This window comes from Pristiophorus japonicus, chromosome 10 (genome assembly GCF_044704955.1).
Source record: "Pristiophorus japonicus isolate sPriJap1 chromosome 10, sPriJap1.hap1, whole genome shotgun sequence".
In the NCBI taxonomy this organism is placed as follows: domain Eukaryota; kingdom Metazoa; phylum Chordata; class Chondrichthyes; family Pristiophoridae; genus Pristiophorus; species Pristiophorus japonicus.
In genome coordinates, this window is record NC_091986.1 from 128,959,584 (window position 1) to 128,985,075 (window position 25,492).

Genomic DNA, 25,492 nt, shown 5'->3' on the forward strand with positions numbered 1-25,492 from the left:
CAAGGAGTGCAGCAGTTCAGGAAGAAGGCCCACTCAGGGCAACTGAGGGATAGGAACATATGAATGGCCAATAAATGCAGCCTTGCCAGTACTACCAAGTGCAGATGAGAAAAAAATTGGGACAAAAAATATTTTTTAATTTCAAATTTCCAACATTCACACATTGTGACGCCGGAACGTTCGCTACATATACACTGCATGCAATCGTAGAGTGTTCTGGGATGTACGTATACAAATAATTGAAGTTCTCAAGTATTGCAAATACATGAATACAAATCATTTCCTGTCTGCCATATTGCAGCTGTTGAAGAGAGAGGAAGCAATGGGAGCGCCAGCAAATAAGTGACTCATTTCCTCATTTGGAAATGTTGTCACTGCCATTCCATGTCAGGAAAGCGAAATGGCATCGTAAGAAACCGGAAATGAGTGCAACCTGAAAAGAAATCCCCTGCACCACCTTTAATCTAAATAAAATAGAATCGGTGACAGGCGGCGCTTGCGTGAGTGGCGCTGAGGTGCAAGCTGTAGCGAGGGCGCGTGCTCCGGGGATCAGCGAGTGTTGCAGGCGGAGGAGCAGGCATTGTGACGGCAATATCCTCACACCATGCAGGTTAGCAACTTCTCCTCTCTGTCTTTTATTTAAGCCGTACGGAAAACTTAGCAGAAGCGGAGATGCATTTCTGGGGTGTTATGTAGCAACTGGATCCGGATGTCTTACTCTCATTGATGTATATCCAGGCGGAGAAGTGACTAAACCCGAGATCATTTGTACTGCAGGTCGTGTGTGTGGCTGCCACAATTAAGCTGTTTTTATTGACCCGTGAGATTCTAAGGGATCCCTTGTTGGGCCTAACTGGTACACTTACAACAATACTTCAGGGTTGCAAAACTGTTTTAGGTAAAAACTCTGCCTGATATCTGAAATCGTGTTCGCGTCTCATTTCAAGAGATAAGAGATAAGCCTCCGTCTATTTATAGGGGTTGACAAGACACTTGAATATCACTTATCAGGACATTTGTGTGATTAAAAACCCTATTTCAATAAAAACAGTTATAATAGGTTCCTTATTTCCAGGGGTCACGGTCTCAGAATAAGGGGTTGACCATTTCGGACTGAGATGAGGAGAAATTTCTTCACTTGGAAGGTGGTGAATCTTTGGAATTTTCTATCACAGAGGGCTGTGGAAGCTCAGTCATTGAGTGTATTCAAGACCGAGATTTATAGATTTTTGGATATTAAGGGAATCAAGGGATATGGGGATAGTGCAGGAAAGTGGAGTTGAGGTATAAGACCAGCCATGATCTTATTGAATGGTGGAGCAAGCTCGAGGGGCCGAATGGCCAATCCTATTTAAGTTCTTGTGTTATTTATATTTGTTGAACCTCCTGAGGGTGCACTAGGTTTGTTTCTAGAGGAAACTACAGGAAAGTAGTTGGTAACGGAGTGTGCAAGAAGATGTTTCTAGAAATATGTGTCTTCTGTTAAGTATATAAATGAAGTTAGCTGGTGGTTGTGTTTTTCCTATGCTCCCCTTGCATAATAATACAAGGTTGAGACTTAGCATTTGATTGTCCATCTGAAGCAATATGTTACGATATTGTTGGAGAATTGAATTACAGTATTAATAGAATAGGGAATGGTTACTAGACTATATAACTTTCAGTTCAACTCAACAATGTTTTAAGCGGAGGATGGTGACCCATGATGAAGCCATGTTAGATTAAAAGAAAAATGATTACTTCTATAAATTAGAAATTAAAACAGAAAATGCTAGAAGTACACAGCAGGTTATTCAGTATCTGAAAGAAGACAATAACATTTCAGATGAGACACATCATAATTTGAGGTGCGGTAGACAAACTGAATAAAACAAAATGCTTGGATTAATTTTGGGGCTAATATATTAGATACCAAAATAAGGTACAGATAGTGTCAAACTATAAGTACAGGTACAATGTCTGAAATCTGGAATCCTCAGGACTGAGTCCATGCCGGTTTGGGGTTTTTTCTGGATTTCGGACTTCGCCGATCCTCTGCTCCTTGCCCCTCGCTGAAATGTCTGGTTTTCGGAATTCCGGATTCGGGACGTTGCAACCTTATTTACATCTCAGATTTGATTCCACTGACTGACAGAAGATCAAAAAGATGTTGATTAGCTAAACTGGGTAACACTGGACAAGTTACAGATATTTTTGAATAAATCCCTGTCATTGCTGGGTCTGTTGTAGACTAATTGATTGAGATTGGATGTTATGATTAGTCAGCAAGCCCATTATAATTGTATTGTGCAACTACCAGGATGGTAGAAGGCAAACTAGATGGACCGTAGTCTTTTTTTGTCTAGCATTTCGTACTTCCCTCTGTAATGGATTCTCTAGCAATCCTAGTACAGCAAATAATGATTAACTCCTTTTGACCATCAAACCATATGTAAAGCTTTGTGGCGAACATTCAGTGTGGGTGTTTTAATTGATTTTGAAGGTTGATCTGCAATTGGAGTAGCTTACGTTCTTGGCATAACATGGAGATTTGGTTTTAGAGCAAATATCAATTTTGTTACTGGTCTGGTTGTAATCTTGTAGTGAACTGACAATCTGGCCATATCTGTTCACTGCTGTAAAAGCTGGACTTTGACTTCATCATCAGGTTTTCTGCAAGAATTTTGACTATTGGGTGTGGAGCATCCTGGAATAATAGAAATGGTATAGTGTCAGCTGTGGCTCAGTTGGTACCACTTGCTCCTCTGAGTCACAAGGTTGTGGTTCAAGTCCCACTCCAAAGTTTTGAACATAAACATCTAGGCTGACACTCCAGTGCAGTACTGAAGAGGTGCTATCCGCGTTGCCATTTTTCCAATGAGACATTTAACCAAGGCCCTGTCTGCTTTCTAAGGTGGACATAAAAGATCCCATGACACTATTTTGAGAGCAATGTTATCCTTGTTGTCCTGGCCAATATTCATCCCTCAATCAACATCACTAAAACAGATTATCTGATCATTATCATATTGCTGTTTGTGGGAGCTTGCTGTGTGCAAATTGGCTGCCACATTTCCTATATTATAACAGTGACTGCATTTCAAAAATTACTTCATTGGCTGTAAACCTTTGGGATGTCCTGAGGTTGTGAAAGGTGCTATATAAATGTAAGTCTTTCTTAGAATGTTAACCCATGGAAACGGGTGATTCATTCCATCAAGCCCACTCCAGTATTCACCATGTGAGCCACCGGGTCTAATCCTTCTCTATTATCCAGTTCCCATGATCTTTTATTTTTCAAGGAATTATCTGATTCCTTTCTAAAATAATGTATGGACTCTGGTTTAATAAGGCTTGTGGCAGAGAATTCTACGGCCTAGAAATAAGACAACACTGCACCCGTTACAATTATTAGGCAAGACTGAACATAAGAACAGAAGAAATAGGAGCAGGAGTAGGCCATAAGGCCCCTCGAGCCTGCTCCGCCATTTAATACGATCATGGACTCGGTCTCAATAATCCCATATTCCCTTATCATTTAAGAAACTGTATTTCTGACTTAAATTTATTCAATGTCCCAGCTTCCACAGCTCTCTGAGGCAGCGAATTCCACAGATCCACAACCCTCTGAGATAAGAAATTTCTCCTCATCAGTTTTAAATGGGCAGCCCCTTATTCTAAGATTATGTCCTCTAGTTCTAGTCTCCCCTATTAGTGGAAACATCCTCTCTACATCCACCTTGTCAAGCCCCCTCATAATCTTATACGTTTCGATAAGATCACCTCTCATTCTTCTGAATTCCAATGAGTAGAGGCCCAACCTACTGAACCTTTCCTCATAAGTCAACCTCCTCATCCCTGGAATCAACCTAGTGAACCTTCTCTGAACTGGTCCAAAGCAAGTATATCATTTTGTAAATATGGAAACCAAAACTGCACGCAGTATTCCAGGTGTGGCCTCACCAATACCCTGTACAACTGTAGCAAGACTTTTTTGGCTTTTATACTCCATCCCCTTTGCAATAAAGACCAAGATTCCATTGGCCTTCCTGATCACTTGCTGTACCTGCATACTATCCTTTTGTGTTTCATGCACAAGTACCCCCACGTCCCGCTGTACTGCAGCACTTTGCAATCTTTCTCCATTTAAATAATAACTTGCTCCTGGATTTTTTCCTGCCAAAGTGCATGACCTCACACTTTCCAACATTATACTCCATCTACCAAATGTTTGCCCACTCACTTAAACTGTCTGTCCTTTTGCAGATTTTTTTGTGTTCTCCTCACACATTGCTTTTCCTCCCATCTTTGTGTCGTTGGCAAACTTGGCTATGTTACAATCGGTCTCTTCTTGCAAGTCGTTGATATAGATTGTAAATAGTTGGGGTCCCAGCACTAATACCTGCGGCACCCCACTGGTTACTGATTACCAACCCGAGAATGAACCATTTATCCCGACTCTATTTTCTGTTCGCGAGCCAATCCTCTATCCATGCTAATATATTACCCCCAACCCTGTGAACTTTTATCTTGTGCAGGCTGTGGGCTCTTTGAAAAGAGATGACTGAGGGGTGATCTAATAGAACTCTTTAAAGTTATGAAGGGATTTGATAGGGTAGATGTAGACAAGATATTTCCATTTGTGGGGTGTGTAAGACTAGGTCATAAATATAAGATAATCAATGATAAATCCAATAAGGTATTCTGAAGAAACTTCTTTACTGGTTAGAATGTGGAACTTGCTTCCACTTGGAGTAGTTTTAGATGCATTTAAGGGGAAGCTAGATAAGTACATGAGGGAGAAAGGAATAGAAGGATATACTGATGGGGTTAGGTGAAATAGGCTTGTGTGGAGCATAAACACCGGCACAGACCAGTTGTGCCGAATGGCCTGTTTCTGTGCTATAAATTCTATTTACTCTCTCAATGGTGGACTGCAAACTGGATCAGGGAGATCACAGAGGCTCTCTACACCAGGAGAAATAGTTACATCTCTTTCCCAATGGACAGCAAAGCAGGGCGAGAGAGCAGTCGGCTTCTATATTTTCAGCCCATGAGAGGGTCAGGAAAGAAGGAAGTGGCTGGCAGATTGTCATTGACTGTGTAAGGTGAGATAGAAGTAAGGAGGAGAAAAGAGGTTACGGTGTGAAGAAACCCTGTGCGATGTCTTCTCCAGTATTGCCAGTCGCCACGGCCATGACTCTGCCACTTTCGGTGATGGTCAGTATGCTTTCCTCCAGAAGGGAAAGTGTGTAGAGACAGGCTCTGCCTCTACCAGGGCTGGCCACTTGTCTCAGATTGTGGGCTATCTTCTCTGGCAAGAAAGAAGACTTACTGACATCATTGTGAGGTGTTTAGAGAATGTACTGTCATGGTAGAATGGCTTGTCTGCAGTATCAGATGTGAAGTGTGGGGTTGTAACAGTAGCGAGTGTAGGATGTGCAAAATTTCTCGGTAGGAGGAGGAGGTGGTACCCTGTACAGTGAAGTGTGGTGCAGTGATTGTAGGAGAATGAGAGGGAGTATTGTGAGTAGTGATGCAGAGAGTAAGAGAGCAGTATTGTTACCTTGACAACTCTGGCGAGGTCAATGAACAGTTTCCTGCATTATAGCCATGTCCTGAGAGCCAAGCTCCTGGCAATTTTATCTTTACCATAAAGCAACTATTGGGTCACCCTTTAAACTTCTCAGTTCTAGTAAAACAAACCATAACCACCCAAGTATTTCTTCATAATTATACCCCTGATCTTTGGTAACACCCTAGTAACCTCTGTTCAAGAAAGGAGAATAAACCAGATAACTATGTTGCTGATTATTAAAAGCCAAGAGTACGCAACAACAGCCTTGTGAAAATTCCCCTGACTTTTGTGTTGTGTACTTCATTGATGTCTTGCCTTTTCCTGTGGACCACAACTCAGGACAGAAGCTGAACAAAGTTTCCATTCCAGGGTGCACTGCCTACTCACAATAAAATAATGCTAGTTTTTCTGTCTTTTGCTTCAGGATCCAAATGCAGATACTGAGTGGAATGACATTTTGCGGAAAAAAGGCATTCTTCCGCCTAAAGAGAATCCAAATGAAGTTGAGGCAGCAGAGGAAGAACTCCTTCAGCACCAGCAATCAGTTGGTAAGTGACGAGCTAACTGGAAGAAGCAGCGCAACACAGTCATTTATTACTACAGCATATATAGCTGATAATCAGTGCGATTAGCTTTTGTGCTAAAATATTTGGGGAGTTAAATTGGGATGTGTAGCGCTTGCTTTACAGGTGATACGCAGCCAAGATGGAGTCCAAGATGCGTGTACACACTTTCGACGGGAAGGGCACAGTGTGCCATCTTGTTAAAAGGGATTAGCATACATGTACGTATCTCACACCGGCAACATATAGAGGAGCGATATCATCACGTCGATCAGCGCGCAATGCTGAATTGAGGCCGCAATTGCCGTTTAAGATGCCCCCTATCATTAATAGGATGCCCTCTGCTTACCTTGCTCAGCAGACTATGATGCTAAATGGCATGAAGCCCCCCCCCCTCCAGTCATTGTTATTTAAAGGGATTATGTAGGAATTGCAGGTAAGTCGCTGGATTGTTACTTTTGGCTGCTGCTAAAATTCTAGGCATTTTCTTGGTGATTTCTAGGACTGTTGAAAGTTAGTCTATAGAGAGAGGGAGGTCTGGCAGCTCTTGCACTCCTGTTGCTGTTCTCCTTCACAAATTATCTGCCTCCAGACATGGGTGGCCTCCCTTCATAGTGCATGATTGCGAGCCTGAAGGAAGATATCACAGAGCAGGACAAGCTAAAAATAGAGGGAGGAGGAGAACCAGGCAGATAAATTATTTATAAGCAAACAAGCATTTCAAGAACAAATTGCATTTGAATATATTGTTTTATCAATTGTGCACGATGAAAACATAACAGTTTTTCTGACTGCTCCCTTCACCATCAAAGAAGTTTGCGAAATATTGTTTTTTTGCAAGGAAAGTGCCCTTTTAAATATGTTTAACGGTTCATGAGATTTTTAAATGTGAATTTTTCAGCATATTCAGGTAATGAATCACTTTTTCTGCCAGTTAAAACATATGAAGACATGACCCTGGAAGAGCTAGAAGAGAATGAGGATGAATTTGGTGAGGAAGATGAAAGAGCCATTGAGATGTACAGGTAAACAATTTGAAGATGTTAAACATTATGGAAGGGTGTGAGAAGCGCAGATCCGTTTTAGTTAATGAGGTCCAGTAAACCTGAGCACCTGAAGTTAGCATTGGAACCCATACCAGACACTAGGGACCACCCTGTAGTGTAATCTTTTTAAAATTTTGATTGGTAGCCATCAATACTTGGTCTGACTTTTATTTTTTAAGTTCAAAACACTGGGACTGATGCATAATGCATTATGGATGGTATGGGGAATTTTTTCAGCTTGTAGACTGCTTGGGCATTCCCGATTATATTTCCGTTTATATTATGTTGGTTTAAATCTCCCACTAGTATGAACTTTCTATTTACACCCACCGTTCTCTTTGTGGAATAGCCTGTCCTTTTTATTTTTAACCGATTAATTATCTTAATGCCGTTTGATAATCCTTGGAGTTCCTCATCACTGTTTCTTGTGCTTAAATATTGGCCCAGATTTTGCTGTCAAAATAATTGTTGAGGCTAATGGCGCCCCCTGTTATTTAAGTGTAAATGATATAGCAACTTCAGGCGAGGGGCAGATGCGCGGTTAAAAGGCAAAGCACAAAAGCTCCGCCGTTAGCTTCACAAAAGCAACATTTTGCTGTCTGTTTCACCATTGACATGCATTGAACAGTGTGAAGTTGCTGTATTTGTGCAGTAGAAATTATTCGTCACAGTTAAGTCTTGTCTTTTCAAGCATATAAGAACCCTTTTGATGACATAATGGATAATTACAAGCGTGGAGTCTCATTTCTTCAGGCATTAAATGTTGGAGATTTTAAAAAGGTCAAATTTTAACTTTAAAATTTTTTTTCCCCTTTGTCTCTTTTCTATCAATCCAATCTTTATTTCTATGTATCTGATTTGACAGTGAATTCATCCACTCTAATTTACACTTCTTTCTCTGTCCTTTGTTTATGTCTCAATTCTTCAATCTGATTGGTTAAGGAGATACACAATTGTTTGGCCTGTTCACTTTGTTTCCAGATGCTCAGTTTCCTTCGCTGCGCCATTATCAGCTCGCACTTTCAGCATCTTGCCACACACAATGTAAAAACCTAAACGTGCAAGGGCAAGTCTAACTAGTGGCAGATGCAATTCGATGCTATGCTACGGCAAATTCTGACCCATTATATCATCTTGCATTAGAGATAAGTGGAAAATGATTTATAGGATGGTTTACCTTTATGCTGGCTACATTTTTTAAATTTAAACTTATTGTCTCTACTGTCGGGTTAACATGGATTTGGATAACTGTCGTCTCTCAAATGCAGATCACTTGTCTGAAAGTAACAGGATGAATAGTCCTGGCTTTAAATATTAGTACCATTTAATGGTATCTGGGTGGTTATTTTCTACTACGATAGTATGATTAATTGGCTAACTAATAATTTAATGTTGTCCAGACAGCAAAGACTAGCTGAATGGAAGGCAACCCAGATGAAGAAAGTGTATGGAGAGATTTTGGAGATCTCTGGGCCAGACTATGTGCAGGAAGTGACTAAAGCTGGTGAGGGTCTCTGGGTAATACTGCATCTTTACAAACGGGGGTAAGTTGTATCTATTTCAGTCACTTGTGTTCCGCGGATCAGCACTGTGAATCCCAAATAAACACCAGTCTTATAGTTGCCTCAAACTCCATTGTGTTCTTCATTAAACCAAATAAGAACACAAAAGGCAATGTTGAAGAGGAAATTCCTCTTCAGTTCTCGGGTATAATTTTAATGGACAGAGTATTATAGACAGCCGTGCCTAAACTTGCAATAAGGGTTTCCTCCTGCTAAGTGCAAGGGACATGGCTAATGACATTATTATGTCCTAGGAGGGGAAACTTTATTTAAAATATCTTCTCCCAGACTGTCTAACTATTAGTTCCAAGTGGCATCGGTAAATGTTAGTTATTTAAACTTTAACATTCAGATTATATGACATTTCAGTGCAGTTTATTACTCACTGGAAATCATCTAGTAGATTTTTTTTTTTAAGTATTACTTTTCTATAAATACACTTGCGATTTTAGCTCTCAGCCGTAATAACTTAAATAAGGACTTTGAGCATAACTTGCTGTTTATTGCGCAATTACAGTTTTGCGATTATTTATTTATCTGTTGGTTCTTTGTATGTACCAGGCTACCAATATGTGCCTTGATAAATCGGCATCTGAGTGAACTGGCAAGAAAGTTCCCAGAGACTAAATTTATTACCGCCATATCCACAACCTGCATACCCAACTACCCCGACAGGAACCTCCCAACGATCTTTATTTATCGTGATGGTGACATCAAGGCACAGTATGTTGGACCCTTAGTATTTGGAGGCATGAATTTAACAAAAGATGGTAAGTGATTGAAATCTTTGTCATTTTTAATAATCAAGTTATAACGTGAAACTAAGTTTTCCTTTTAGAATTTTCAAATGGATTGTCAAATGACTTGTGTTCAATTAGCTGATTTATGGACTCCCTTAAAAAGTTGCATAACCATATTTTGAATATATTTATCTAGTACTTGGCTACTGAACCAGGCTATATTTGAGTTCAGGCATTTTAAATATATTGGGCAAGTACTGGAAGGTTTACCGCTTGATCAGTACTTACTGCAAATTGAGGAAGGGAAGTTCCCTTGATTCAGATATTTTCTGCCCACTGGGTACTGTCAAACAGCGGCCAAATGGCCTCCACCCTACAGTGCAGCCATGCGCTCGGTGGAAGTTGTGACTTGTGAGCTGTCTCTTTACAGGTTTTTCGATCTGAAAGGACAACCCAGCAACATCTGACTCCCAATTTCCATGGGTGACATTTGGGGCAGAATCAGAGAATGATGCAGGAGCCATTATGACATTACTCCCACCTAATGCTTCCACCTGTTTCAAGCAGGTGCTTTGTACCCACACCAGAGATGTCTCAGGAAAGACATGTCAAGTATATGTGGAGCGGAGACGCTCCCTTGACTCTTCATTCCTCTCCCCAATCCACTAGGAAATTCAAGCACACGCGTGTTAGGTAGTGGTAAATCTTGGTCTCCCATTTTTTGTCTTTTATTTGTGATACTCGATACATTTCCATATTTTATCCATCATTGTTCCATCCTCTTGCATATTTTAATTAATTTTATCGTTCCCAGGCTGCGTTCTCGGATGCCACTGCCCACTCTCCAAGTTTAGTTATCTTTGCAGATTTGACCATTTTACCTTGATCTTCTGAATCTAAGTTGTGAATGTAAATTACAAAAAGTAAGCATACCAGCAGTGATCCTTGGGGCACTTCCCACTCTCGCAAATCAAATTCCTATAATATGTATCCAATGGTTCCCATCCTTCAGTTGCTTATCCCCATTTCTTTCTTCTGGATTAATAGGTTAATGCGTGTTAATGCTGCTTGGCAGTCCAGATGTGGGTGATTCCATAAGGCTATACTATTGTTATTAGGAGATTCATTAACTTGTCCATTCACTAATTCTGAGCTTTGCAGCTTAGCGTAGATCTGACTTGTTTTTATCATGTGAGATTTATTCATTTCCTTGTTCTCTTGCTAGATTTGAGTATTCAGTTAGTGAGTAAATTACAGGCAGGGGAAGTTTCATTTCTATAATTAATGGAGCAGTAAGCTATTAGTGTGGCTATATGGAACGCCTGCATGCCGCCGGGAGCCCGAACGCCTCGGCCTGCTGCAATCCCGGGCCGAATGGCCTTCCTGCTCCTGGCCCGCTGCAATCCCGGGCTGAATGGCCTTCCCGCTCCCGGACCACTGCAATCCCAGGCCGAATGGCCTCCCCCTCCCAGGCTCCCTTCGGAGACGACTGGGCCTCTACTTCCCTGCAGTGCTCCAGATGTGGTCTAACCAGGGCTTTGTGCAGCTGCAGAGGGCTGGCAGCGCCCATGAAACAGTACCAAGGGAGGTAGCTTACTACTGACTTTCATTTTAAACTTTTAATCAACTTGGAAAACTTTTAAACAACGTGGAGGAACTTTCAAGAATTATTTTCTTTTAAAACTTTTTTATTAAGGAATTGAATACTGTACCCCAATCTAACGAGAAAATAGTTTAGTATATTTTATTAGCATCATTTTCAGTCATTTTGAAACCGTGTTACTCACAACGATGCCCGGCAAGCCGGTGTGCCTCCGACCAGACGACCGGGACATCACGCCACCCCCCGCCCCACAGCGGCGGGCCTACATCCCTCTCCTAGTCAACGTCTGGACCTCTCCTTCCCCACTGGTGACCTTGCCTCTTCTCCTGATGAGCATCACGGCTATGACTCTTCCACCCTCCCAATCCTTGCTGACCTCCCACTCGGAACTCCAGTGGACATCTGACCTTCCTAATGCCTGCCCCCAACCAAGCCTCAAGTCACCTATCATCAAGGGCGCTACTCGGTGCCGAGCATGCGGCCAACATCTCGCCGTAGGCAATTAGGTTCATACAGCAGTGCCTGGTCTCCAGTCCTCTTGGACCTGCTTGCCACTGGACCAAGACCTTGCTCAGCTAAGCCCGTGTGGTTGCCGGTGTGCAATGACCACCCTACATTAAAAGAACTCGCGCACAGGCATCTTCCACTCCATTAACATGAAGTTCGGGACCTGGAACGTCAGGACGGACAACTCCAACAGCGACAGGCCAGAACGCCGCACCGCCATAGTTGCCCGGGAACTTAGATGCTTTGACATCGACATCGCTGCCCTCAGCGACATCCGGCAAGCAAGGTACGGCCAGCTCAAGGAACAAGGTGGAGGTTGCACCTTTTTCTGGAAAGGAAAACCAGAGGAAGAACACCGCCTTCACGGAGTCGGCTTCGCCATCAAAAATGAGCTGGTCGACTGCCTCAAAGACTCCCCCTGTGGGGTTAACGAATGCCTCATGACTCTTCGACTCACCCTATCCCGGAACCAATGCGCCACAGTCATCAGTGCGTACACCCCAATACTCGATGCAACGGATGAGACCAAAGAGGGTTTTTATTCCAACCTCGCAACATCCCTATCCCGCGTCCCCGCAGGCGGCGGGGCAACACCCTCGCTCCAAACACTGGCAGTTGCTTGACTGTCATTGTCCAAGCCAGGGATCGCAAGGATGTGCGCATCACCTGCGCCATGACTGCAGCTGACGACTGCTGGACGGACCACCACCTAATCTGATCCATCATCGACATTAACATAGCCCCAAAGCGGAGGGGACAGCAGAAGCAGTGCCGCAAAAAAGTCAATGCCGGGGCACTTAAAGACCCAGCTAATAGAGCCCTATACAGCCAGCGCCTCAGCTAATCTGGCATGCCTTAATGACCCTGAGATGCTGAATGCCCACAGCGCTTGGTCTGCCCTCCAGGCCTCCATAACCAGTGCCTGTGAAGAGACACTTTGTCACTCAACCAGAAAACACCAGGACTGATTTGATGAGAGTGATCAGGAGATCCAAGAACTAATAGATTGCAGAGCATTTCTGAGCCTCAAGCAACAACCCAACTCGGGAGCAGCAAAGCAACATTACAGACGGCTCAAGGCTGAGGTCCAACAAAAAACCCGGGACCTAAAGAACAGGTGGTGGATGGAGCAAGCACAGGAGATACAGCAGCTGGCTGACAGCCATGATGTGTGAAGATTCTTCATCGCAGTCAAGGCCACCTACAGTCCAAACTCCCAAGGCCCCACCCCACTCCTGGCCAAGAACAGGGAATCACTCATCAAGGACACCGAGGCTGTCCGAGCCCGCTGGAAGGAGCACTTCGAAGATCTCCTCAATCAAGACTCTGCCTTTGACTCGAGTGTTTTCGACTCCATCCCGCAGCATGCGACCCGCCACCACCTCAGTGAAACCCCAAAGTTGCACGAGGTAAGAACAACAAGGCTACAGGAGCGGATGGATTCCCTGCTGAGGTGCTAAAGTATGGCGGAGAGATGCTGTTGGCACGGATACATGACCTCCTCTCATCTGGAGGGAGGAGAGCATGCCGGGAGATCTCAGAGATGCAGTGATTGTGACCATCTTTAAATAAGGGGACAAGTCCGACTGCGTCAATTATAGGGGAATCTGCTTGCTATCAGCCACTGGGAAAGTTGTCGCTAGAGTTCTCCTCAACCATCTTCTCCCTGTGGCCAAGGAGCTCCTCCCAGAGTTGCAGCGCGACAGCTGCAGGAAAAATGCAGGGAGCAGCGCCAGCCCTTATACATGGCCTTTTTCGACCTTACAAAGGCCTTTGACACTGTCAACCACGAGGGAATATGAAGTGTCCTCCTCCGTTTCGGATGCCCTCCAAAAGTTTGTCAACATCCTTCGCCTGCTCCACAACGACATGCAGGCCGTGATCCTTACCAACGGATCCATTACCGAACGAATCCACGTCCGGACCGGGGTCAAACAGGGCTGCGTCATCGCTCCAACCCTCTTCTCAATCTTCCTCGCTGCCGTGCTCCATCTCACAGTCAACAAGCTCCCCGCTGGAGTGGAACTAAACTACAGAACCAGTGGGAAGCTGTTTAACTTTCACCGCCTTCAGGCCAGGTCCAAGATCACCCCAACCTCTGTCATTGAGCTACAGTCCGCGGACGACACCTGCGTCTGCGCACATTCTGAGGCTTAACTCCAGGATATAGTCGACTTATTTACTGAGGCAGACGAAAGCATGGGCCTTACGCAAAACACCCGTAAGACAAAGGTCCTCCACCAGCCTGTCCTCGCCGCACAGCACTGCCCCTCCACCCCCCAGTCATCAAGATCCATGGCACAGCCCTCGACAACCTGGACCATTTCCCATACCTCGGGGGCCTCTTATCAACAAAAGCAGACATTGATGAGATTCAACACCGCCTCCAGTGCGCCAGTGCAGTCTTCGGCCACCTGAGGAAAAGAGTGTTCGAAAACCAGGCCTCAAATCTACCACCAAGATCATGGTCTACAGGGCTGTAGTAATACCTGCCCTCCTGTATGGCTCAGAGGCATGGACCATGTACAATAGACAACTCAAGTCGCTGGAGATATATCACCATCGATGTCGCCACGAAATCCTACAAATCCCCTGGGAGGACAGGCGCACCAACATCTGTGTCCTCGTCCAGGCTAACATCCCCAGTATTGAAGCACTGACCATACTCGATCAGCTCCGCTGGGCAGGCCACATAGTTCGCATGTCAGACGCGAGACTCCCAAAGCAAGTGCTCTATGCGGAGCTCCTTCATGGCAAAGGAGCCAAAGGTGGGCAGCGGAAACGTTACAAGGACACCCTCAAAGCCTCCCTGATAGGCGTCAGTGGGGATTTCACACTGAGAGTCCCTGGCCATAGACTGCCCTAAGTGGAGAGAGTGCATCCGGGAGGGCGCTGAGCACCTCGAGTCTCAACACCGAGAGCATGCAGAAATCAAGCACAGGCAGCGGAAAGAATGTGCGGCAGACCAGTCTCACCCGCCCCTTCCCTCAACGACTATCTGTCCCACCTGTGATGGAGTCTATGGCTCACGTATTGGACAGTTCAGCCACCAAAGAACTCACTTCAGAAGTGGAAGCAAGTCTTCCTCGATTCCGAGGGACTGCCTATGATGATATGTAAAGGATACACAGTGAAAAGATGCAGTTCATAAATTGAAACTTGACCTGCCATCTGATTAACCTATAAATTTAACTGTTCCCCATTTTTTAATAGCTCAAAGTTTACTAATATTTAGTACTATGAAGGAATGTAAAGCACAAATTACCTAATAGTGAGCCAATTTTCATTTGATCATACCTCTTTGCAGACATTAGTCAGCACTTAGTTCCATATTCCCATAAATCAGTCTTTGTGTTCTGTTTTACGGGTAGAATATCTTACTGAGCCCTTGCAGATTTTTTTTCACTGCCTCATTGAGCAGCTTATACTCTAAATGTACTGTTAAATTTTCTTTTACTTATGAGGCAAACATTTTTAATGGAAAATATAACACTTGAATTAGAATTTTTTGTTGAAGGAACATAGTGCAGAAGATTCAAGCATAGTGCTTTCTATTTGCACCAGCGGATCTCACAAACAAGACGATGTGCTGTTATTAAAACGGGAACATTATACCATATAACACATGGATAATTCTGCTGCTAATGCTGAATTGTGTGTAAAACATTACAAAGCCAGACTTTAGATGAGATGTTAAACCAAGGCCCATCTGCCTGCTCAGGTAGATATAAAAGATCCAATGACACTACTTGAAGAGGAGCATGGGAATTATGCTAGTGCCTTGGCCTGTATTTACATCTCCCCCAGCACCACCAAACCGATCAACTGGTATCTATCTCATTGATGTTTGTGGAGTCTTGCTGAGCACAAATTGGCTGCTGTGTTTGCCCATCTATCAACTTAAACATTCACTCCCTCCACCACCGGCACACTGGCTGCAGTGTGTACCATCTACAAGATGCACTGCAGAAACTCACCAAGGCTTCGCAGACAGCACCTGCCAAACACACAACCTCTACTGCCTAGAAGGCTAAGGACAGCAGCTACATGGGAACACCACCACCTCCAAGTCACCATCCTGACGAAAATATATTGCCATTCCTTCATCATTACTGGATTAAAAGTGGCAGTATCTTCACTACACGGAATGCAGGGGTTCAAGAAAGCGGCTTACCACCGTCTTCTCTAGGGCAATTAGGGATGGGCAATAAATGCTGGCCTTGGCAGTGGTGCCCACATCCCATGAATGAATTAAAAAATGCCCTAGTGTCTCCAGCACACTACTTGGCATGGTATAAAATGACTGCATCAACATTCCATGCTCGGAAAGCATCTTTTAACACACTGAGAGGTCTGGATCCTTTGAATCAAACAGCTGGCCTTTCAGTCAGTCAGCTTTCTGATTCTCCTGCCTCCACTATCATTTTGACACCTATTCCTCCTCATATGGGGTTAAAGAATGCATGTTAAGGGGTCCTCCTCCTGTTCATGTTATTTCTCTTTGTTATGGACCATCTTCTCTTGCAACCAGAGCATAATAAGTGAGAAATTCCAATTGTCACGATAAGGTACTGTGAAACCCAACTTGCAGCCTGTAGTGGCTATCACGACGTTAGATTGGAGCATTATTTTGGACGGTGAATGAAAGAACACTTCCAAGTGAAGGTTGCAGGGACAAAGTGCACCCTGCTGCATAATAGGAACGGGTAAAGGCCATTCACCTCGTATGGAGTATAAATTTCAAAACAGACTAATTGGGCCGAATGATATGTTTCTGTTTTTATTCACTAGATGTGGGTGTCGCTGGCAAGGTCAGCATTTACTGCCCATCCCGAACGGCCCTTGAGAAAGTGGTTGTGAGCCACCTTTATAGAACTGAGTGGCTTACTAGGCAGTTAAGAGGTAACCACATTGCTGTGGACCTGGAGTCACATGGATGCAGATTTCCTTCATTAGTGAACCAGATGGGTTTTTATGGCAATTCGGTAGTTTCATGGTCACCATTAATGATAGCATTTTTTGCAGATTTATTGAATTAGCTGAATTTAAATTCCCCTGTAGGCATTCAATTAGATCATGAATGATGTGTATCTCAATTCCGTTTACCTTTCTTTGTTACATATCCTGCGATATCCTAACCTAAAAAATGTTTTTTATTGTGCTATGTAGACCACCAAGCTCATGGTCTACAGGGCTGTAGTAATACCCACACTCCTGTATGGATCAGAGGCATGGACGATGTATAGAAGGCACCTCAAGTCGCTGGGGCTATATCACCAAGATCCTACAAATCCCCTGGGAGGACAGGCACACCAACATCAGTGTCCTCGTCCAGGCTAACATCCCCAGTATTGAAGCATTGACCACACTCGGATCAGCTTCGCTGGGCAGGCCACATAGTTCGCGTGCCAGATACGAGACTCCCTAAGCAAATGCTTTATGCGGAGCTCCTTCATGGAAAACGAGCCAAAGGTGGGCAGAGGCAACGTTACAAGGACATCCTCAAAGCCTCCCTGGTAAAGTGCGACATCACCACTGACACCTGGGAGACCCTGGCCGAAGACCGCCAGAGGTGGAGAAAGTGCATCCGGGAAGGAGTTGAGCTCTTCGAGTCTCAACGCAAAGAGCGTGAAGAGGTTAAGCGCAGGCAGTGGAAGGAGCGCGCAGCAAACCAACCCCACCCACCCATTCCCTCGACGAGTGTCTGTCCCACCTGTAACCGGGTCTGTGGCTCTCTTATTGGACTGTTCAGCCACCAAAGAACGCACTTTAGGAGTGGAAGCAAGTCTTCCCCGATTCCGAGGGACTGCCTATGATGATGATTAAGATTTCAATTGGCCCAGCATCCACAGCTTTTTGAGGGATGAGTTCCAGATTTTCACAACCCTTTGTGAAGAAGTTCTTCCTGATTTTACTCCTTTATCCCTAAATGGCCTAACTCTAATTTGAAGATGATAGAAACATGGAAACATAGAAAATAGGTGCAGGAGTAGGCCATTCGGCCCTTCGAGCCTGCACCGTCATTTAATGAGTTCATGGCTGAACATGTAACTTCAGTACCCCATTCCTGCTTTCTCGCCATACCCCTTGATCCCCCTAGTAGTAAGGACTACATCTAACTCCTTTTTGAATATATTTAGTGAATTGGCCTCAACAACTTTCTGTGGTAGAGAATTCCACAGGTTCACCACTCTCTGGGTGAAGAGGTTTCTCCTCATCTCGGTCCTAAATGGCTTACCCCTTATCCTTAGACTGTGACCCCTGGTTCTGGACTTCCCCAACATTGGGAACATTCTTCCTGCATCTAACCTGTCTAAACCTGTCAGAATTTTAAACGTTTCTATGAGATCCCCTCTCATTCTTCTGAACTCCAGTGAATACAAGCCCAGTCTTTCTTGATATGTCAGTCCCGCCATCCCGGGAATCAGTCTGGCAAACCTTCGCTGCACTCCCTCAATAGCAAGAATGTCCTTCCTCAAGTTAGGAGACCAAAACTGTTACACAATACTCCAGGTGTGGCCTCACCAATGCCCTGTACAACTGTAGCAACACCTCCCTGCCCCTGTACTCAAATCCCCTCGTTATGAGGGCCAACATGACATTTGCTTTCTTAACCGCCTGCTGTACCTGTATGCCAACCTTCAATGACTGATGTACCATGACACTCAGATCTCGTTGCACCTCCCCTTTTCCTAATCTGTCACCATTCAGATAATAGTCTGTCTCTCTGTTTTTACCACCAAAGTGGATAACCTCACATTTATCCACATTATACTTCATCTGCCATGCATTTGCCCACACACCTAACTTATCCAAGTCACTCTGCAGCCTCATAGCATCCTCCTCGCAGCTCACCCTGCCACCCAACTTATTGTCATCTGCAAATTTGGAGATACTACATTTAATCCCCTCGTCTAAATCATTAATGTACAATGTAAACAGCTGGGGCCCAGCACAGAACCTTGCGGTACCCCACTAGTCACTGCCTGCCATTCTGAAAATTACCCATTTACTCCTACTCTTTGCTTCCTGTCTGACAACCAGTTCTCAATCCACATCAGCACACTACCCCCAATCCCACGTGCTTTAACTTTGCACATTAATCTCTTGTGTGGGACCTTGAAAGCCTTCTGAAAGTCCAAATATACCACATCAATTGGATCTCCCTTGTCCACTCTACTGGAAACATCCTCAAAAAATTCCAGAAGATTTGTCAAGCATGATTTCCCTTTCACAAATCCGTGCTGACTTGGACCCATCATGTCCTCTTATTCTGCGTTCCCCGAACAGAGGAAATAGTTTCTCTGTATCTGCAATATCAAATCCCCTCAAATTGTTTTAAATACCTTGATTAGATCATTCCTCAACCTGTCCTCCATAATTTTTAACCCTGTAACCCATAACAGAAATCTATTAAACTACTTAGTAAAGGAAAAATGATTGTAAATGGCATTGAACTGCATAGAAATTGCAACATAGCAACAGGTCATTCAGCCAAACTAGCCTATGTCGGTGTTTACCCACTGTGTTCTCATCATTTCATCCCATTTTCTATCTACTGAGCCAATCTAATTTTGAATATTGACATATGTCGCATGTTTCAACTTCGGAAAAGTTGTATAACGTGCTCTCAGTTTGGTGACCTGTTATCGCCCCGCCCGTTTTTCCTTTTTGTAGACATCAATGGAAAGGAAAAATCTGGCGTGGTGTATAACAGTTGGCCAATCCGATATCTCCCGTTTTACATCCCTGCCAAAGTTTAAAATTCTACCCAGAAGTTTCTCCCTCAACTGCTAACCCTGGTAGTGAATTCCATAGCCTCACAACTCCCTCTGTTCCAAGTCTCATACACTTCATTTTATATTTATGGTCTTTTGTTCTAGACCTCTCAACTACTGGAAACCGTCTGCTTCTATCTAACCTGTCCCAAACTTTCATAATTTAAAACATTTCCATTATCACTCCCTAATCTGCGAAGTCCCAATAGAAAAAGCCCCAATTTTCAAGTCAGTCTTCGTATTAATATTCCTTATGGCCACATCATGGGCCGCCCCGACCTGTGTGAGAACACCACCGCAGGTCGGGGCTATAAATAGAGCTGGAGCGCCGGGCCCTGGAACATCATGGTGAATGAGGGTACGGGGCCCAGAAGAGCCGAGGGTCCAGGGGCAGCACAGACCTGCCCACACTGCAATATGTGCGCGCACTAGGTCCGTGCAGCAGAGCAGGTCTCCAGTCGTCCTAGTTAACCCTTGCCACTGGATAAAGGCCTAGCTCTGTCAAACCTGTGTGGTGGCTGATATGCAGCGGTCACCACACGTTAAAAAAATTTGCACGCAGGCATCTTCCACCCCTTCAACTGGAGTTCAGGACTGGAACATTGGGTCCTTCATTGAAACCTCTGTGAACTCTCATGGAAGCAAGTCATCCTCATTTGACAGGCCACCTATGATGATGATGATTCCTCATACCAGGCAGCATCCTAATGAATCTGCATGGTATCTCTCTAAAGCCTCAATATTCTTCCTATAGTCAGGAGCCCAATACTGCACACAATACTCTAACTCTGGTCTTATGGATTTATATAGCTTGTCATAACTACATCATTTATATTCTATATCTCCTGATAAAACCTACATGCTTAGTACTCTGCATTAATGGAAGGTAGATTCTCCCACCTTGGCTGATGTGGTGAGATCATTAAAATTCTTTTGGCAACACTTCAGGTGGCATCAACATTAATTGCCATATTCTTCAATTCTTCATGGGCGCTGTGGTGATGACGGCCAAAGCGCCCACTCCCCCAACCCTTCTGTCTCACTTCATCAAGAAGAATTTTAGTGGTGCCATCCGTGAAAGTGTGTTCAATGGTCCCTTGTCTATTCCTTAAATTTTGTTCTGAGAAGTTTTTTGCCTTCCAAGACTACAAATCACCATGCCTGTCCTTCATGCAATAGCATCAGATTTCCCACCCATCAGCAGGTGAGCTCCGATTATAGACATTTTCAATGCCTGTAGCTCACCTATAGTATGTTAATGAGGCTGATCCCAGAAATGTTAGGGTTTATCTGAAAACAGTGTCAGTTTCCACATGTGCGCTGATGACGCCCAGCTATACCTCACCACCACCTCTCTCGACCCCTCCACAGTCTCTAAATAAATTGTCAGACATACTGGATGAGTAGAAATTTCCTTCAAGTAAATATTGGAAAGACCGAAGCCATTGACTTTGGTCCCTGCTACAAACTCTGTTCCCTAGCCACCGTCTCCATCCCTCTCCCTGGCTACTGTCTGAGGCTGAACCAAGTTGTTTGCAACCTTTGGTGTCATATTTAACCCCGAGATGAGCTTCCGACCACATATCGTCCTCCATCACTAAGACTGCCTATTTCCACATAAGTAACATCCTCTGACTCTGCCTCTACATCAGCTTATTTGCTGCTGAAACCCTCTTCCATACCTTTATTAACTCTAGACTTCACTATTCCAACATACTGCTAGCTGGCCTCCCATTTTCTACCTTCCATAAACGTGAGGTCATGCAAAACTCTGCTGCCCATATCCCAAAACTCTGCTGCCGTGTCCTAACTTGCACCAAGTCCCGTTCACCCATCACCCCTGTACTCACTGACCTACATTGGCTCCCGGTTGAGCAGCACCACGATTTAAAAATTCTCATCCTGGTTTTCAAATCGCTCCATGGCCTCTCCTCTCCCCATCTATGTAATCTCCTCCAACCCTCAGAGATCTGCACTCCTCCAATTCTGGCCTCTTGAGCATCCCTGATTTTAATCGCTCCACCATTGGTGACCCTGCCTTTAGCTGCCAAGCCCCCAAGCTATGGGATTCCCTCCCTAAACCTCTCTGCCTCTACCTCTCTTTCCTCCTTTTAAGGCACTCCTTAAAACCTGCCTCCCATCTGCCCTAACATCTCCTTTTATAGAATCATAGAATAGTACAGCACAGAAGGAGGCCAATCGGTCCATCAAGTGTGCGGCTCTTTCAAAGAGCAATCCAGTTAGTCCCACTCCCGCTCTTTCCTCATATCCCTGCAAACACTTCTCCAAATATTTATCCAATTCCTTTTTGAATCTGTATCCACCACCATATCGGGCAGTGCCTTCTAAATCCTAACCAGCATTGCATAAAAAAGCTTTTCCTCCTATCGTCTCTGGTTCTTTTGCCAATCGCCTTAACTCCAAACCCATGGCTATCGACCCTTCAGCCGTTGAAAACAGTTTCTTTATTTACTGTATTGAAACCTTTCATGAATTTAAACGCCTCGATCAAATCTCCTCTTCGCTTTCTTTGCTCTAAGGAGAACAAACCCAGCTTCTCTAGTCTATCTATCCCTAGAACCATTCTAATAAGTATCTTCTGTACCCTCGCCAAAGCCTTTGGTGACAAATTTTGTTTGATAACGCTCCTGTGAAGTGCCTTGAGATGTTTTACTACATTAAAGATGCTATATGAATACAAGTTATTGTTGTTTAGCACACTAGAGGTTGGGTGTGTTTGAAAAATCTAGGCTAATGTTTTTATTAGGATTTGTGTCCTACCACACAGTTGGAGCTCTAACATGCATCACACTGCTTATGTGAATTTAATAGCTTTTAACTTTTGTCAATTATCGTTTCAGCACTTGGACAAAGTGTAAGCTTACTAATTAGCACATGCACATTTTCAATATGCAATATGTTTTACTGCAAAATGTATACAGTTCATGATAAAATCTACATATGTGTAATATACACAAGGTGAGCTGAATTGGGAAATTTCCGAAAAGCTAAGAACTAACTGATTCAGATTGAGTTCCAAAACTAACCAGATGAGACTGTCATGCTTGGAGGCAGCATAATTGGGCAGGGGAGGGGAAAACCGTGGGTTGGGTGCTAAGCTGTAGTCAGGCAATACAATGGACACAGCTAGCAATTCAAACTTCAAGAAGGTCCTCTAAATTGCGCCCCAGGCTCCCAATACAGGATAGATCTCTGGAAGCGGGGGACTCATTTTCCAGGGATTTATAACACTACAGATACCAGAGTAAGAATAAGCATTTTATTTTTTTTACATTTTCAGTTATCTAAAACATCAAGAAAGTGGCTCAAATCAATGTAAAAATGATTTCAACAATTTAGTCAGTTTCTGCTGCTTGTTCTTCATTGATGTGTACTGATTGGTTTGATTCATTTATAATTAGTCAATTAGATATTTGGTTAAAGTAAGCATCAAATCACAAGTTTTTGTTTTACGATGCTACACTTCATTGACCACACTTTCAGATGTGATACCATTTGAAGAGAGTTGGTTCACCAAATGTATTATGCGACAAGTCTTTCAGCAGTATAGTGTTGTGTATTATCTATATAATACTGTACCAATCATGTGTGAACATACATATACACCCTTTGTAATTTAGTAGTCTTTATATGCCTTGCTAATGAATGTACCTGCAACTAAAACATCATTCAGTTATAGAGGGGATGGGGAGAAAATTTTTGCATCTTTTGAATTAAATAATATTGCAGTGTTTCTTATTCTTTTCTTTCTATCTTCTTGCCTCCTTGCTTCATTTTTATTGAAGATCTGGAATGGAAACTGTCGGAATCTGGTGCAATCAAAACTGAACTAGAGGAGAACCCAAGAAGAAAAATTGAAGATAGATTGATGTCGTCTATCAGGACTAGTGCTCCAACAAAGAAGAGCAGTGATTCTGAAGAAGATTAGTTATTTAAATACAGTGGAGTGAGGTAGAGATTCTGCTTTGAGTGCAATTGGTGATTCCGGTACAAATTACACCCAAACTTGCGCCTGTCTTGAAAAGTAATTTCCCTCCCGCCCGCCCCGAATTTCTGCTCAAACTCATTTGTATATCACCAAAAGCAAGATCTGCCATAAACCAGAGCAATCAGAAAAAAAATTTTTTAATTGCTTTAAAAAATATTCCATAAATATATTGAGTAATAACTTGGTAAAGTTGATTTTACAGCTGAAAGTGGGTTTATCGCAAAAAAAAACATTTTAAATCACCACCACCAGTGAGTAACCTGATTTTTAAAGTACTGAAAATGACTTCAAAATATACAAAACTATTTTTTCTAGTTAGATTGGGGTACAGTAGGGAACACCTTAGTAAATGTATTCAAAAACTCTCAAAAGATTGGTGACCTTGCACCCAAAAGTTCCAGCTTAATTTTCGGAGCCTTCTTGAAGGCCTGCAAGCAAGCACAATTAGCGTAAACTCCCAATGATAATTATCTGGGGATGTGGACGCGGAAAGTCTATTTGCGCTTTAAATTCCGTGATCTTTTGCGCCGGTTACGCTGATATGAGGAATTGTGCCCAAGGAATCAGTGCAATCGAGCAGAAACTCCAGGGCAGGGGGGTGATATATTTAATAAAAACAATAAGAATTCAAATTCTGGCATTAATCACTCGCAATATTTTCTATTTGTTTTGTGTATTAACATTCAGCAGTCTTCATTAAAGAGCCTCAATTTTTTTTCTTAAATACACCTGCCTATTGTGGATTTTTTTAAAAATTACATTTACACTAACTTTGTGTATGCAGTAATGTTCACTGCTGACATTTAATTCAGTGCTTTTGGAACAAATGGTAAAGGTAAATGTATTGATCAGTAGATGTGAATTTCAAGCATTTGACACTACAACTATTTGCCTGGAATTTTCCGCAGTTCTGTAGTAGGAGATTGGCTAAAATTCATTTTACAAAGTTTTTTAAAAATACAGTCATGTATTTAAAATCCTTCTTTCAGAATCTCTTCACTGACATTCTGTCCTGATTCTCTAGCTCAGGAGCATGTTTGAGTAAATTCCTTTTGTATAGTTGATACCATCTGAATAGTGCAAGACACCAAAGTGAAATCTACATACTATTGTAGCCAAGGAGATTTTAAAAGTAGCGGGAAGCTAAAACGTACCTCTTGTACATACAATATTATATACAAATAACTAGGATGTAATCATTCCATTTCCTAAATCCTTCAAAAGAAAATCCACGGACACACTAAAAGCCAAGGTGTAGCTAAGCCATACAGACTTGGGAGGTCCTGGGCTTAATGCCCAGCATGTACTGAGTTGACTGATCTTATTCGATGTAGCTATAGTGGGCATTATGTGCCTCAGTGAATACATTGACTATATCCTGCAGTTTAGCCTCAGAATGTGTGCAGACGCAGGCATTGTCAACGACAGAGGTTGGGGTGATCTTGGACCTGGCCTCAAGGCAGCGTAGGTTAAACAGTCCCACTGGTTCTGTAGTTTAGTTCCACTCCAGCGGGGAGCTTGTTGACTGTGAGATGGAGCATGGCGGTGAGGAAGATTGAGAAGAGGGCTGGAGCGATGACGCAGCCCTGTTTGACCCTGGTCCGGACGTGAATTGGGTCTGTAATGGATCCATTAGTAAGCATCGCGTCCTGCATGTCGTCATGAAGCAGGCAAAGGATGTTGACAAACTTTTGGGGGCATCCAAAACTGAGGAGGACGCTCCATACACCCTCATGGGTCAGTGTATTCCATTCAATGTGGTCATGGCAGATCATGCAACTTCAGTACCCCATTCCTGCTTTCTCTCCATACCCCTTGATCCCTTTAGCCATAAGGGCCATATTTAACTCCCTTTTTGAATATATATCAGAAACTGGCCTCAACAATTTTCTGTGGTAGAGAATTCCACAGGTTCACAATTCTCTGAGTGAAAAAGTTTCTCCTCATCTCGGTCCTAAATGGCTTACCCCTTATCCTTAGACTGTGACCCCTGGTTCTGGAATTCCCTAACATCGGGAACATTCTTCCTGCATCTAACCTGTCCAATATCGTCAGAATTTTATATGTTTCTATGCGATCCCTTCTCATTCTTCTAAATTCCAGTGAATATAAGTCTAGTCGCTCCAG

At 43.4% G+C, this 25,492-nt stretch overlaps 1 protein-coding gene across 1 annotated transcript; it reads left to right on the forward strand.

Annotated features, from left to right (window-relative positions):
* Positions 1-329: 329 nt before the first annotated feature.
* Positions 330-24,091, forward strand: pdcl3 (phosducin-like 3). Its single transcript, XM_070892077.1, has 6 exons — positions 330-610; positions 5,982-6,105; positions 7,055-7,145; positions 8,567-8,710; positions 9,290-9,498; positions 23,163-24,091. The coding sequence occupies exons 1-6, from the start codon at positions 605-607 to the stop codon at positions 23,303-23,305; spliced, it is 717 nt and encodes a 238-aa protein (XP_070748178.1). The 5' UTR covers positions 330-604; the 3' UTR covers positions 23,306-24,091.
* The last annotated feature ends 1,401 nt before the right edge of the window (positions 24,092-25,492 follow it).

Excerpts from the sequence above, each read along its gene's own strand:
- pdcl3 (XM_070892077.1), top strand. Across the intron at positions 6,106-7,054 it reads TCAGCACCAGCAATCAGTTG|TTAAAACATATGAAGACATG; the intron begins GTAAGTGACGAG and ends TTTTTCTGCCAG. Across the intron at positions 7,146-8,566 it reads AGAGCCATTGAGATGTACAG|ACAGCAAAGACTAGCTGAAT; the intron begins GTAAACAATTTG and ends AATGTTGTCCAG.